Raw genomic sequence first — 16093 nt, 5'->3', positions numbered from 1 at the left:
CAGTGCTTGTGTGAGTACTGAAGACAATGTCAAGCAGCAAGGGTGAAAGATTGCGTTAGTACACTATAAACCCATGAGAAACACAACCAGTGCATTACCTCTGCTTCCTGTGTGATAAATTACATAAAACAATAATAGAAGCCAGTTGGGATTCATATATTTCAGGCATAACATAGAAGTGTCCTCCTGTGGCTTTAATACATTCAAGCACTGTGCACCAATTCAGTACAAAGACAGATATGTAATCCACTTTATTAAAATTGTAATATTCAAGGGATAATCATTTAAAAGGTATATGATTAAAGCCTGGGAATTGCTAGCCTGTCCTTAGTTAATCGAAACAGACAATTACTTTAAACACGCTGTGTTCTCTTTCCAGACTTATTTAGAAGGAGATAAATCCTGTGTGTGTCCTATGCTTCCTGTCATTACCAGTAAGGCACATTCTGGTGGATCTAGATAACTAGGTGTTGCTCCATTCTCCCATTCTGGGTGAAGACATTCAGCAGAAATCCACTACATCACTAAAGCTGGCCATACACGCACCGATAATATTGTAGAAAACCTTGTTGCGTGTATGGCAAGTCGGCTAGTCGACTGATATCGCAGGAGGCTGCTGATTTCGGTCTACTCGCCGATTGGCCAGGTCAAAAGATTTTGATCGGGCGCCATAGAAGGCACCTGAGCAAAATCTGCCGTCAGGGCTGAATCCGCAGAAGGAGGCAGAAATCCTATTGTTTCTACCTCCTTATCTGCCGTTTCAGCCCTGAAGGTTAGTGGCGTGTCTGATGATCTTTCGTGCGACCGATGGTCACACGAAAGATCGCAGATCGCCACGTGTGTTGCCACCTTAACTAATAGGGGGAGATTTACAAAGATGTGAACGCTCCGAGCGTATACTCGCCGATTTTTTCGCGGCCACGCGATTTTTTTCGAGCGCCCACGCGAAAAATTCGGAAAGGCTCTGCCGCTGTTTGCAATGGTTTGGTACGACAATTCCGTGACTTTCAGATTGCCAATACGATATCATCGTGACTAATAAGATTTTTTCGTAAGCATTTTCGTGATATTTGCGATCTCCAGAAATTTTAGTTTCCAATCCGAATTTTTCCCATTCTGGATTCAAACTCGTGTTTTGATAAATCTGCCCCATAGTATGTATTTTGTGGTCACGACCTCATTGAACCCCTGCCTATGGTTTGGAACGTAGTGGTTGAGCACAACTTTGCCTTTTTTTGCTACAGTTTATACAGGAGCAGTGGTCTGCTCCATGTTGTAGCTCCCACCCTTTCCAGCTACAGTCAGGTGATCCCAGTGGAGCCAATAAAAGGGCAGCCATATGGAGGTTTTAACCATGAAAGCAAGAAAGTTGCAGGTAAAACTCAGTCCGTTTGTTAAATGTATATTGAAGCAGTAGAATATTGGGGCCCACAACATTTAACTCATGTGTAATAATATTTTGAAAGTCATCTATCATTATTGATGCTTGTGGATGCCAATAGGGTGTTTTGACAATACAGTTAATCAGTACTCACCATCTGAAGTTTGATTTGGCCACAAACAGATCTTCTTCTTACGGCTGCAAAACTGCTAGCAAATGTTTTCCTCACACAGCTTATTCTCTGTAATGCTTGCTGGGATTTTCCTTCCATGCCAGACACTGAGCGGCAGATCAGTGGAAACTTTGCTCGAGGTGCGAATAAATCCTTTACAAAGTCACTGCACATAAGAAAACATTTTGCATGCCAACTTATTCATTGATCAAACAGCACAGTCCTTTACTTAATTTAAAACTAATTACGTCTCCTGTTTTTGCATTATAAAATACAATGCAATGCTAAACAAATTTCCAATCTCCATTAATTATAAATCTTTTAATGGTTTTAAAATTATAAATCCTTTTCTCAATTCTGGGTCTTAAAACAGTGTAACGGGAGCCATGTCTCCTCCAGATCTTTTTATCAGCTATTATTGGCTGGTTTGCAATACTGTCTCTGGATTCAGAGCCAGGAGTGCAGAAAATGTAAATAGCCATACAGATTTTGGTTTTAATAGTACAGGTATAGGACCCATTATCCAGAATGCTTTACATTAATTAAACCCTATTGGATTGGATTGCATCCAATAAGGATTATTTATATCTTAGTTGGGATCAGTTACAAGGTACTGTTTTATTACTACAGAGAACAAGGAAATCAGTTTTAAAATTCTGAATTATTTGAATGAAAATGGAGTCTATGGGAGACGGGCATTCCGTAATTTGGAGCTTTCTGGATAACGGGTTTCCGGATACTATACCTGTAATTATCTTTTTAAAAAGCTTTTAAACAATTGAAATGTTGTAATCCAATAGAAGATTGCTTAGCATTATATTTTTCAATATCAAAAACACTGTTTTTAGGTAAAAAAAAAACATTTATTAATAAAAATGATATAATTTAGAGAAATTTTGTTAAAATACTTTCTATTCTCTACATGTATATTTTATACCTGGGTTTGGAATATTGTATAATCTTGATAACATCAACTTTAAGGCTAATGCCACACAATGTGTATGGCATATATTTGTGGCATATTCCATTAAATCGGGTGCATGCACAGGTAGGAGCGTATGGCGCGTATTCTCGGCAAGTGTTTTTCTGCTTGCCGAAAATATACCCCATACGTATTGTGTGGCATTAGCCTTAGGCTGTCTGCAGCATGATGACAGTAATTCTTTGGAGTCAGCATTAAAAGAGTGAAAGATTTTGTAGTAACCTGATAATTTTGCACAAGTTCTGTATCCTGTAACAACATAAACATATTTGCTTTCTGCACTGGACCATCAAATATAATTTATAACGTTCTTTAGGTTAAGTAAACCAACGAAAACTCTCGTGCATATATGTTATGGCTCATTCAGTATTAACAATCACCCAGTGATTAAACCGGGTGTACTGAAAGGAAACACATTTGTGTTGAGAATAACTGTATGTATATTACCTTGTGAAATAGTTATGTTAAAAAAATTGACTCCATGATAATTGTTATGCATGCAAAGGGATCTGCACTAATGTGGCTGAGCTATTGTGCCAGGCTCATAAAAAACAGCAAGAAAAGGAAAGGAAAAAAAGATTGTAAAGCCTCTGATAATCTCCTGCTTTCCTCTCCCACTGCAGGAATTAAAGACATTACTAAAACAAATGAACAAAATCTAATTGACTCGCCTTATTTCATTGCAGGTTATATTGATTGAAGGTGTAAAGAGCATAATGTTCTGATTACATTTCAATTGAAATTGCATGTACCGGCTTTCTTGATAAAGCTATAAAATTCAGTTGGCTCAAAGTGAGTTTTAATGAAGCTAATCATTTGAGGCCTGACAGAATGAAGTGTTGTAGTATATTTCTCCCTTGGCCTGGAACACAATGCCAAATTCTACACAGAATATTATTCCCAAAAAATGTTGTTCCAAGGTTGTGTGTTTAAAATTCTTATTAAATGTTATGGATTATGTATGGAACACAAGGTTCCTCTAAGGCTCATGGGGACTGCAGTTTAGCACTAAGATCTACATTGGGTCTGTTAGTTATAACAATGTAGTTGAGTATTTATCCTTGCTCAGTTATGTAATTTGCATCCTTGAGTAAGATGTCTGCTTTATACAGGTATCAGGTGGGTTGGTCTGCACAATTTTCAATACAATCTCTTTATAGCTGATGTGCCCAACTACCTACAAAACATTTGTTTGGATACTAAGAAAGTAACAATACGGTGGCATTTATTTAAAATTTGCCAATGGGGAAATGCAGAATTTTGCAGCAAATTCACACCTGGCAAAAAAATGCCAAGAGCCAATGAGCCACCCAGCCTGCTCTAATGAATCCTGTGCAACTCCAGCTATTGAAGCAGAGAAACCCTCAATGTGGAAGTAATTCCAGGGGGGCCAGAAGTAGCTGATATGCACTTAAAGGGAAATATCCCAGTCCAAGCATTGTAAAACCAAAAGGTCTTGTGTGACAAACCCATTTATTTTGTGATTCTCATTTCGACTTGTTACTTACAGTCTGGACTGCTGAAGCACTTGAATAGCATTTTCTGCAGACTGATTCAGTTTCGCCTTGTTGATCCAGTTAGTTACATCGTATCGGACAGGGTCCTTGCCCAGCTGGTGGAGGATCTCAAACTGAAGACTTTGTTCACATTTACGGAATGCTCCACTCTCTGCAAAAAAATACAAAGTCAGAATAGTGTAATAATCACAGAGAAAAAAAGTGTCCATTCTTTACAATGAGACTCATGAGTCCTACTGCCTTTCCAAGACCAAAGACTGCCTTTGTACAAGGTCAAAAGTATCACTATCCTTTTTTGCCCAGAACCATTCACAGGTTGTATTTAAGTATTTTCACACTCAGTTACAAGCTATTCAGAATGTCATCAGAGGAAAGCAATATAACAGAACATATTCCATCTTATTTCCTAATCAGTTTGTAACGGATCACCTGGTTCATAAAATGGACAGAACTAAAAAATTGTTTTATACTTAATTGGAGATTGCATTGCATGGGAGGGAAATATTTAATATTGTTTAGGACTGGTGTTTATGAGAAGTCTACCATAGCTCTAAGTCATTTTGCCTTTTTTTTGCAACAGTTTTTTATTTGTTATTATCCAAACTATCTTTCTGCACTTTCACACATTGTTGGTACAGTATGTAATAACAATGTAAAACAAATGTTACAAGTTTGATTTCTTTGAATCTGTTGAGTTTGGGAGATGTGTGATAAATTTATTTGACTTGCCCTTTAATCTGGAGGCTGTGTCCCAATCCCTTTGGCCCTCTTTGACTGCCCATTTGGAAACCTTTTTGATTAAATCTAAGTTAACAACAAAAACAATATTTTTTATAAACAATACACCCCTTACAGATTTATATAAAATACATTTTTCGTTGCGAGAAAGTTGCATAAAATAAAACTCAATCTCAAATTTTGTTAAATGTATGTTTTCTGAATTTGAATTTTTGAGATTTATCAATTGAATAAAGTTGAATAAAGAATTTGGCAACTAAAAGCTGGCAAGCGTCTTTATAAGTCAATAGGAGGTATATTTTCAACATGATCAAGGTTTTCTGATTTGAGTTGTTAAAAAAAATCACATTTTTATTTACACCGTTTTTTTTTTTTTTTTTTTTTTAAACAAATTCAAAAATTGGTCTCCACAACAGTTGTTTTTACCATCTTTCTAATGTTGAAATTAAAAACAGCACAATATCCAACTAAGGTAAACAGCAAATATTTTTCAGACTAAGCAGATTATAAAAACCTCTATTGGGGAAAGTAATAAAAGTCACAAAGCTATTTAAATATGCATTTTGCAATCTAATATTTTTAATTACACAGTTATTACATTGTGAATTTTAATTGTGCAAAGTGCTTTTTTAAAGACCTGCTGGAAGGTGGCTTTTTTGCTTGTTTTTGCTGAAATATAACAACTCCTGCTATACAGTTTATTACATATGCCGAACTGTGGCATAAATTACAATATGCTAAATACTCTTTCTCCCGGCAGATGACTTTGTGGAGTTCACAAAACTTAAGTACCTGCAAAGGAAAGTCGGTTAGCATTGTGATACTTTGCTAGTATTTGCTTTCTGCTAAATATCAATTACAGAGGGAGTTCTTCTTAAATGATAACAATTAGAGACTGGCAGAAAATAAGTTCACTACCCTTTATCAGCCAGTGTAAAGCAATATTAACTCCTATGTTTTTTTATCTTTCAGATTTATAGTTACTCTTTAAAAGTGGCCTTTCACCCTAAGAAATAATTCTAAATTTTTTTTCTATTGTGTTTGTCAAGTAAAATAAACTTGATTTACACTTTATAAATCACAGCAAGCAGGCCGGCACCATTTTGTGTTATTGTGGCAAATGTTGTATCTTCCCAAAATCTTGTTTATGTTCCAGAATGGGGGACTTAATGTATATGCCCATGCACTGGCTTTGTAATTGTCTGTCCCAGACAGACAGGGCAGGCAATATATGATTGACAGCTGGGATTTTTAAATATTTCCTTTTACATCTTTTGCCTTGAGCCACCATTTTGTGATGGGGTGTGTGCTCCCTCAGAGATCACCTGACCAAAAATAATGCAGTTCTAACAAGTAGAATAATACAATCCCAGGGGGTGACCCTTAGTACTTTAAATGATAATTTTCTATTTAGGATTGCCCAATGGCATATACTAGTAAAAAAAAATAAAAATAGTTTAGATAAAACAAGAAGGTTTATGCAATATGTTGTTACACAGATCTACAATGTTTGGGGGGGGGTTAGTTTTTCTTTAAATGGAAGAGTGTAGATTTTTACCTTTTCCATTACTTTTGTTCTAATTAGTCTTCCCCCATTTACATTTTACCTACCTGGTGTCATTTAAACCACTGATATGCTATAGTCAAACAGAAGACCAACTGCAGTGGTTTATTAAATACTAAAGGTCTTTTTAAAGATAATTTGTTTCTTACAGTTTAGGTTCATTGATCAGACACCGAACTCATTTGCGGGCAAATAACAATGTCTTACAAAATCAGTCTTAAAATAGATTTACATTTCACTTTACACAGATATATAGAAGGCAGTCTGTCAGTTTTATTTGGATTATATCTGCCTTGGATCCTAACCACAGTCAATCAATCAGACCAATTTAAATATGCAATAAAAATGAGTACCAAAGGGTGACATTTATGATCATCATTAACTGAAGATTCATTTTTCCAGCAAAGTACTCTAACTATGGCTCAATGCTGTTATTTCACTGTGAGAAACACCTATGTAATATGACTTACACAACATACAAACACCTACATAAGACAAATGGCAACATAAGAAATCAATCCGTAGGGCTTAAAAATGGATAGAATATAATTGGAACTGCAAATGTAAGAGAAAACAAACACTTGTTAGGTAACCTCTAGCAGCATGGACCAATATAGGAATGTAATGTAGGAAGTAGATAGAGAGCTCTCCAAGGCACTTTGTAAATGCATTACTATTGTGCTTGATTGGATGTATCCTTTAGTAACTTGTCACCAAATAATCATCATCCTTTTGCTAATGTCAGCACTGCATGCAAATAATTAATAAGCTACAGTCTTTTTAAAATCCATTAATATTTTTCATCAATAATTTAATAATTCTACTATTAAGGCCAATGCCACTCACCATACTTATCTTCTCCTTTCATTTCAAAATAAGAACATAGTCGATCAAGAACATTACTGTCAGTAGAACCTTGAATTAAAACTTCTTCATCAAGAATCCAGAGTAGACCCTTCTTCTCTTCCATCTGATTGCTGCTTTGCACATTGATCTGGCAAGTTGAAAAGGATATTAAAGGAATACTGTCACTATGGTTTTTTTTTTTGTTTTCAAAATGCATCAGTAAATAGTGCTGCTCCTGAAAAATTCTGCACTGTAATCTGTTTTTTAAAAGAGCAAAAATATTTTTTTGTATTTAATTTTTACATTTGACATCGGGCTAGACATACACTTAATTTCCCAGGTGCCCTTAGCCATGTGATTTGTGCTCTGATAAACTTCAGTCACTCTTTACTGCTGCAAGTTAGAGGGATATTACCCCCCTTTTCCCCCCAGCTGCCAATTGGTAGAACAATTGGAAGGTAACAAGATAACAGCTCCCTGACACCTTTATTGCTAAAAATGCTTTCATGCCCTTGCTAATGGTAATATATAAGAATAGCAATCAATAGTAAAAGTCCAGCTCAGCCAAGTCATGACTCCTCCAGTTACATTGGGGCCTATTTATTATGCTGTCTAAAAATAGTGACAAAATTTGTCACACAACGGCAGGCTTCGCCACATAAAAAGGGTGTAATTTTTTTACGCATTTTTTCTTCCACTGGAACTTACATAAAATAACAATGTAAAATCTGGCATTTGGATGGCGAAACTCACCATGTATTTTACACAGCTTTTTACATCGTTTTTTTGCGACAGTATAATAAATAGGCCCCATTGAGTAGTTGAAACAATATTTTATCTGAAAGCAGTTCTATTATGTAATGCTGGCTCCTACTGAAAGTTCAGACTCAGGCACAATGCACTGAGATGGCTGCCTACATACCACGATTACAGCTAAAAAGTACATTTACTGATTCAAAAATAAAATGTTAAATAGAAGAGTGAATTATTTGCTATGTAAACAGTGTAATGTAGAAATAAAAAGTACACCATAAAAATCATGACAGAATCGCTTTAATGTAAAGTTAATTTTTCATCTAAAAACAAAATTGCTTTTAATAAAATAGCAGGGAAATATAAATAAATTGTTACAGTTATTATAACAATTAATCTAAGCCAATTGGATCTTCCCAGTTCCACAGGGTCATTTTCCTGCATGGTCATGTTTTTTTTTTTATTACAGCAAAATCAAATTCTAATGCTTTTGCTGCTAAAACTCATCCCTTTGTTAAATCAAAAATGAGACACCTAGCACTGGTTGATTCACATTTGCAAGAATTGGCTTGTCTGATTTGATGTGCTTTTGTAGCCTTTAACTGCATGTTTTAATACTACTACTAAGAAAATAACCAGTAGTGAGAACAGATATGTCAGTTTGAGCCATGGGTCAAGCAGAGTTTCATCGGATTTACTCTAGGGGGAGGGATAAAGAATATACCTGTTTAGCGGTCTTTGCACTTCTGCTACATAAAGCAGAATTCATGCCATAAATAGACATAAAGCTATTTTAATTGGGATATTTTGCCTGCTATTTATGCTAGCTCTTAAGCTAATGTGACCAAAAACCTCTAGTCACCAAAGGAGACCTTCTAGAATTTTGCATATTTTTATGCCCTCAATGATCTGTCAAGCATAGTCATAAATAAGGTGACACTTTATAATGATTTTGTTTCCTGGCACCACTTATATCTATTTTTTCCAACTTGCCTTTTATATAGTTTCGAAGACATACTGCTGCCTTTATGGCTCCAGACACATTTGCTTAATGTTATTCTGCATAATGTCTCTGTCTCATGAGATTCATCATTCAGATAAAATAGCTATTCATAAACTTTATGGCGCTTCAATTTTGTTTTTTCTTGCTGTAAATAATACAGGGTGTTTATGAATTATTGTCCACTTGTTTTCAGGAGACCAGGAATAGAATTAAATCACAGAATATTTTTTTTCCCAAATTGTGGTGAAAGCCTCTCATGTCTATGATGATGAATTTCTAGTACTTCAGTTTGATCATATCAATGATTCAAAGGGGAGCAGTAGATGAGCAAGGCTTTGGGTTGGTGAGTTTATTATTGATTAATGAAAGTCAAGTGTGATTTAAGACTGTATTTAAAGAGATACTGGGGATCATTTACTACATGCGGGCAGGGAGCAAAGTGCAACAATACAGTGAAATCTGCCATATTTTTGTACTTTGTACCCTGCCCTGCACTTCTGTGAATTTCCTATGTTCCCTGTGCTCCAAAATGTAGTGCAGAAACCAGACTTTCCACCTTTACCAACCCCCCTAACTTTCATATCATCTAAATGTGCAAACTAGGGAGTGCCAGTAGGGGCAGGCTGCAATGATGTCATGTACTAAACGCCTGCCCTGTGGTAGCAAACTATCAAAAATTTCATGCCATGCTTAAAGATATGCACAGGTAAAGAACAGTTTATTCAGAAGGTCTTTTCAGCTCACTTAATATAAGGATCAATTTTAAAAAGCAGGAACAAATCTGCAACCATACATCTCAATCACTGAAGGAAAAAAAACATTTTGCAATCTTACAGAACACAAAGGAGTTAAAAAACTGCTTCCTTCTACGCATAATTGTGATGGCAGCACATAATACTAAGCTGTAGTTCTGACATGCAGATTCAGGGTAAATGAAGAGATAGTGTAATGACACTGCCTGTACAGTGACAAGTGACTTTTCTTATCACTACAAATTCAAAGACTGGGCTGGAAATGCTGTTCAAACCATGTAAATTATATTACAAGAAGTTAAACTTCAGAGAGATAAGATGAGGGGGAAAAAATTCCATTAAGTTTTAGATGTTACCTGCTTAATTAAGAAAACTGTTCACCTATAATATCTCAAGTATACAACAGCACCCAACGGGCTAGAAAACACACATGGCCACCACATGTCTTCATGAAGTCTGCAACCAAAGGTCAAACCAACCTCAATATATTATATATATATACTGTACATCTGTACAGAGAACTCCTGCTGCACCTTGGCACTGTGTCTTAAGTGCCACATGGGTTTTACTAACAAGACAGCTGTTTTTCTCTATAGTAAGATCTTTTGGGATCAACAACCCAGATCATTTTAAATGTAGTAATCTAAATTAATATTTAGCCAAAAAATTAGGTTTTAAGAAAAAATACATGTTAATTATTCTTTCATCCTATGTACTAGTTTGTCTATTTTTTACGTACATTTTTTGAAATGCAAGATTTCTAAGTATACTAAAAATATGAGAACGGGGGCATGTTCAGAATGTTATTTTTTTCTGAGAGCTCTCAGAAAGTGGGTGAAATTTGGTTCTTATTTCACAGTTTATACATCTCAATTAACTGTCAAATGTGTCATTTAACCCCCATCTGTTCGAGTCAGGATTTCCTCAGGCCAACTGAATATTCATTTTTCATTCAAAGTACATCCTGCTAATCCCTATTCCCACCACCATAGGGAAGTGTTGCCTTGTAAGCAGAGCATGGAATCAATCAGAAATGAGTGTGAAGGATAATGCTTGTAGGCAGGAGAGTGATAATTACACATTCTAGCAAGAGCATGGCTGGCAAATCCAGCTGTCCAGCACCACAGAATTAGATACATCTCTTAGGACCTTCTAGAACTAATAAATCAAGAGCAAAAGTAAGACACAAGGACGGTCATCCATTTTATGGAACAGAATTCACTAGTTATCAGTATGGAAAGATCACTTCTAAGTTAATTGTAAGTTAATTTGTTAAAAACTATTTCATTTTTCCTCTTACTCGGCTAACTAAAAATGAAAAATAATGATTTGCTTATATTTGTTATTATTTCAATAACTTTCCAAAATATAAGATTAAAGATCTGCATCAGTTAGAAAATTGTGGGGTAATGGATGAGGCTTTCTACTGCAAGGCACGAATTAGCCTGGGTGCAAGACAAGCCATAAACTTGCATAGCCTTCAGTTGCATGTGATTTCATGAGCAAAGGGAGCTATGTACATACCAACTGATTAAAAGAGATGTTAGATACAGGGATCCCTTGGGCTGAAATGCCCAAAGGATCCATTAGACAAAATTAGGTGCAAAAGGCAGTAAATACTGCCCTTTAACATCCTTTCCCCTAAGCCACTATTTAGGGATTGGCTGTGTGCTCCCTCAGAGATCACATGACCAGAAAAATTGCAGCTCTAACTGTAACAGGAAGTAGTGTGGGAGCAAAAGGCATAACTCTGACCATCCATTGGCTGCTGTGGCCTAGCATGTATATGTGCCCTGGCTTGTTTGTGTGCACTGTGAATCTTATGAGCCCAGGGGGTGGCCCTTAATTCTTAAAATGGCAATTTTCTATTTAGGATTACCCAATAGCACATACTACTAAAAAAGTATATTTTTATGAAAATGGTTTATTTAGATGAAGCAGGGTTTTACATATGAGCTGGTTTATGCAATTTATTTTTATAGAGACCTACATTATTCAAGGGTGCACTACATACAAAATCAGCTTGAACAAACATTTTCTGACAGAAAAAAAAAAATTCTCTAATTATTTAGTTGTTTAAATTCGTTTGCAATTTCCATAATTTTTTTTAGTCTGTTTGTTATTTCAAGTGTGATCAAATTTACACAGAGGCACAAATTATTCTTTCTGCCTGGGAGTACAAAAGTAGAATTAAAGATAAAAAAGCAAGATAATGTATTACTTATTTTGCAGCCCTGACAATTTGCATTCCACTTTAAAGTCTATTGTGTACACATATTCTGTTCTCCAAAATGCATAACCTTGTGTTTATCCATATTGATCCTTAGCTGCTGCTTCTAAGCCCAGAGCATCATTTTGTCCAAATTTTTCTGCAGAGAATAAACACTGTGCTCTGGATTTACATAAACTTAAAAGACAGCCACCAATGCCTCTTTATCAATGGAGAAAAGACATTTTAGTGTTTAGCTTGAAAATGTGAGGTTTATACAAATGATCCGCATCTGATAGCATGACCTTTTCAGGGTATAATGATCGTACTCTACAAAAACCAAGACTGATGTTTTAAGAGCATTGAGATATTTCTCATTTCTTGTGCTGTGATTTGTGGCTCTATTCATTCAAAGGTCTGGAACTGGATTACCAAACAACACTAATTCCTCATTCAATATTTGCAGTTTTTGTTTCATTTAAAGCAAAATGTAGAGTTATTACTTAGTTATAATTATAAACTAGGTGTGGAACTGATTAACATTAATATGCTATCCCATAGCAACCAATTAAAGTGTGGTTTTGATATGTTACCCCTAGATAAAAAAAACAAAAAACAAACATTTGAACTAAGCACCTCTGTAAGCACCATTCAATTAATTGTGTTGACACAGTATTTTTGAATATTTTTATCCATTTTATCCTTACGTTCAAATTACCATTTTACTATACTAGCATGTTCATCAGGCTTTTCTTATGTTTAGCAACTATTCTATGGCTCAAAATAGTAATTTTCATCTTCTATCGCCCTCTGATTGGTCTTAATGTCCTTCTTATCAAAATGTTTAAATTTTCAATTATTACCAAACTCAAATGTGCACCAAATGTTTGCTTATTTATTTAAAAAACAATTTAAAAATCAATCTAATTAAACTGTGTGCAGCAAATTTGCATTCTACTTGTCATTTTTAATAGGTCATTTTTAATAGGCCATTTTCAACCGTAGTCAGTACTGCAAATATTGGCGGTGCACATTTCTAAACATATTGCCATGTCAGCACTATGTACTTGGTTGAGAAAAGAAGTCCCAGCACTCCCCACTTCTTGCTGATGTAATACTTTGTTTATTGAGCCAATTGACGTTCTGTGTAGCACAGCTGGCTCAATAAACAAAGGATTGCACCAGCAAGAAGTGGGGAGTGCTGTGACTTCTTTTCTCAACTAAGTTTATATGATTTCAAATTGGGTTGAAAAAAGACCAAGGTCCATCAAACCCTCCAACCAAACCCCAGAGCATATATATATATATATACACACACACACACACTCTCTTACAGAGCTGTCAACCAATACTATATTCGGAATTTACCAGATTTTGGTGGCTCTACCCCGGTCCCCCGTCCCACAGCAGCATTCTGCTGATTTTTTCAAAATCTCCCAAAGCCCTGGGGTGAATTCCAGGAACGCATGCACAGTAAGCATCTGGTGACATCATGTGATGTTTTTGCACATGTGCGGGTAGAATATTAAGGCTACGGCTGAGATTTTGCAAATGCACATGATGTCACTTCCAGGTACTAGATCGCCTGCACTGAAACGTTGACAGCTCTGCTTTTACTAACCTATCTATACACTCGCATATGTAGACTATATATACACCTACATCAATACTAATTGTAGGTTTTAGTATCAAAGTAGCCTTGGATATTATGCTTGTTGAAGAAATCATCCAAGCCAAAGGCATTCATAAAATCTGCCATCACAACAGCACACATAAGGGCATTCTACTACCTCATTGCCCTCGAGTACCAAATACATAATATTGTACATATTCTAATGATATCTGCTTTCAAAGTGTACTTTACACTATGCCCAAACTGACCATTCCATTCAGGTCACTTTTTAATACAACTTTTTATGTTTTTTACATCTTTATATGTTGATAAGTGGTTGTTTACATGTTGACAATTTACTTTCAGGACCTTGTCCTGAAATTTATTTATGTATTTATTTATTTATTTATTCAGTACTCTGCAGATACAAGGGGTCATTTACTTCAGCAAGTGCAATAAGCAAAGTACAATTTTGAGTGCAATTGGGATGTTTTATCTCCCACAGTGCAGCATTTTTCCCAAAAATTCCAACGTCATTGCTCTCTCAAGGGGGTGTTGCATCTGCCACAATTGCATCTTAATTCAGCCACAATATCTCATAATTTCCAGTCTTTGGAGTGTGGGTGAAGCCTGTGCCAGATTCTATAGGGGCACATGCACTGAGACTATTGTCGATGGGTGTGTAGGGAACCCTGGAGCTACTGTCTGGCCAGGAGGTCAGTAGGTGCAGCAGTGCTCAAATGGAACAGAAGGCAGAAAGAACTGAGCATACTGAATACAACTATACAAAAGTGTAAAGTGCATTTTGATGTAAGTACCTTTAAAGAATGGGGTTTAACTATTAACTGCAGGGAAAGTGCAAGGGCATAACTGAATTTGTGGTTGTAAAAGACCCCCACATTTTTCCAAGAAATAAACAGAATTTAAACTGTTGTTACTCTTTTAGGTCTCAGAGTCTTGTAACATTTGCAACAGAATGAAAAGTTCTAAGGCCACAGCAATGTAAAAACAAGTGTGACAGCCACCTTTGTTAAAAATATAGCTAGAATCTTTCCCATAAAACACAAAAGAACTACTGTGACACATGAATCACAGCACATGCACACCCCTTTCCAAGTCACACTGTGTCTTCATTGTGTTGCACTGGAAGAGCAACGGAAAGTGACAAGTAGGTGGGTTGATTTACATTTATTTTTGTATTTGTTTTACAATCTGATTTTTAGTTGTTTTTGCTTGTATTATGAGAGCTATTGGATAAACATTTGTCAGCATATAAATGGGTAAATGGTCATAGTAACTGGCTTAGGAACTATTTATGGCAATAGTCATTTCAAATGAACCATACTGCTTACCTGTGATGATATCTGATCAATAACAGATACTGTAACAAAGGGGATATCCTGGGGAGGATCAAAAGCTACTTCAATGTTTTCCTGAAACAAAAAAACAGTGCAACTCAGATGTTAACCAAATACATTTAGTTAGAAATGTTGTAATACATACAGCACAACTTTATTTGATTTTATTTTTAGTTCTAGTATCAAAAGAAAACAGAGTTTGTCATAAGAGAAAGTATACTGGCAAGTAACTGTATGGCCCTTACCTCCTGAAACCTTTCCAATGTATGCAGGAATGTTCTGCTATAGAACAGGCACTGAAGGCGTTCCTGCACATAGTTATGGCAAAGCTCTTCAAAAGTAGCAGCCCTCTCTAACTTCTGATGCCGTGGATTCTGAAATCCTGTGATGTCAACCACCATAATGGAAGCCAGTGTCAGCAAAGTTGATGATAGGCATCTGGGAAGAAACACAATTCCATTGAATTTTTGTTATTTTACTGTGTTCCAAAGACTATTTTGTTCCTAGATCGGAAGTATTACTGTAGTATTACTATTTCATTCCTTATATAGCTATGTATATTGACTTGCTGGACTGACAATACCAATCTAATATCAGTCCAATACCAGTATAATCATATTTATTATTATTTATTGTGTTATCCATCATAGAGAATCATTTTCATTTCTTATCAATGTTATAGAATCATTTTATTGAAATGGAGGAAATAGCTCACCAGTTGCCATAAATTATATAGGGCTAATTTAACATTGCGTTGCATTAAGTGCGGGAGGGCTAAGGGGTGTAAAACTGCTACTTAGAGCCCATTAGTAGAGTACTGAAACTTGTACCTATGGAAGGACAAGGTTTGGTCTGTGCCTTGTGCCGGGTCTGGAGAAAGGAGCAGCTCACACAAGGATACCCTTTACTGAATGCCATCCTTTTGCATGCTCCAGAACTGCCATCAAGCAGAAATTATAAGCAAGGTAGGAGCATGTCAGGGGATACCTATGTTACCCATGTGCCATGTCTGGCAACACTTCATACATAAACATTTACAAGCAGTAACAGTTGTGCCTGTGGTTGGTGGGCTATCCTTTGAGGAGCCAAGTGAGGAAAGGGGTGCATATATTGCCTTTTGGAAATGCCCCTTTCTGGCACATAAACTGTTTGACCTGCTGAACTGGGAATTAACCAAGAAAAAGGCAGAATATATAGTCATGGAAA

The 16093-nt window shown here is 36.0% G+C and overlaps 1 protein-coding gene across 2 annotated transcripts in view; it reads right to left on the bottom strand.

The window, feature by feature from the left end:
- The window catches only part of myo18b (myosin 18b), a 281470-nt gene that overhangs the window by 165099 nt on the left and 100278 nt on the right, over positions 1 to 16093 (bottom strand). For both annotated transcript variants that reach the window (XM_018090002.2, XM_018090005.2), the window contains exons 16-20: positions 15133 to 15325; positions 14882 to 14962; positions 7201 to 7348; positions 4044 to 4203; positions 1536 to 1719 (exon numbers count right to left, since the gene is read on the bottom strand). In XM_018090002.2, the coding sequence (XP_017945491.2) occupies positions 1536 to 1719; positions 4044 to 4203; positions 7201 to 7348; positions 14882 to 14962; positions 15133 to 15325 (766 nt within the window). The remainder of the gene's footprint in view (positions 1 to 1535; positions 1720 to 4043; positions 4204 to 7200; positions 7349 to 14881; positions 14963 to 15132; positions 15326 to 16093) is intronic.

This window comes from Xenopus tropicalis, chromosome 1 (genome assembly GCF_000004195.4).
Source record: "Xenopus tropicalis strain Nigerian chromosome 1, UCB_Xtro_10.0, whole genome shotgun sequence".
Classification (NCBI taxonomy): Eukaryota; Metazoa; Chordata; class Amphibia; order Anura; family Pipidae; genus Xenopus; species Xenopus tropicalis.
The sequence above is the reverse complement of the archived record's forward strand: the minus strand, read 5'-3'. Positions and strand labels throughout refer to the sequence as shown.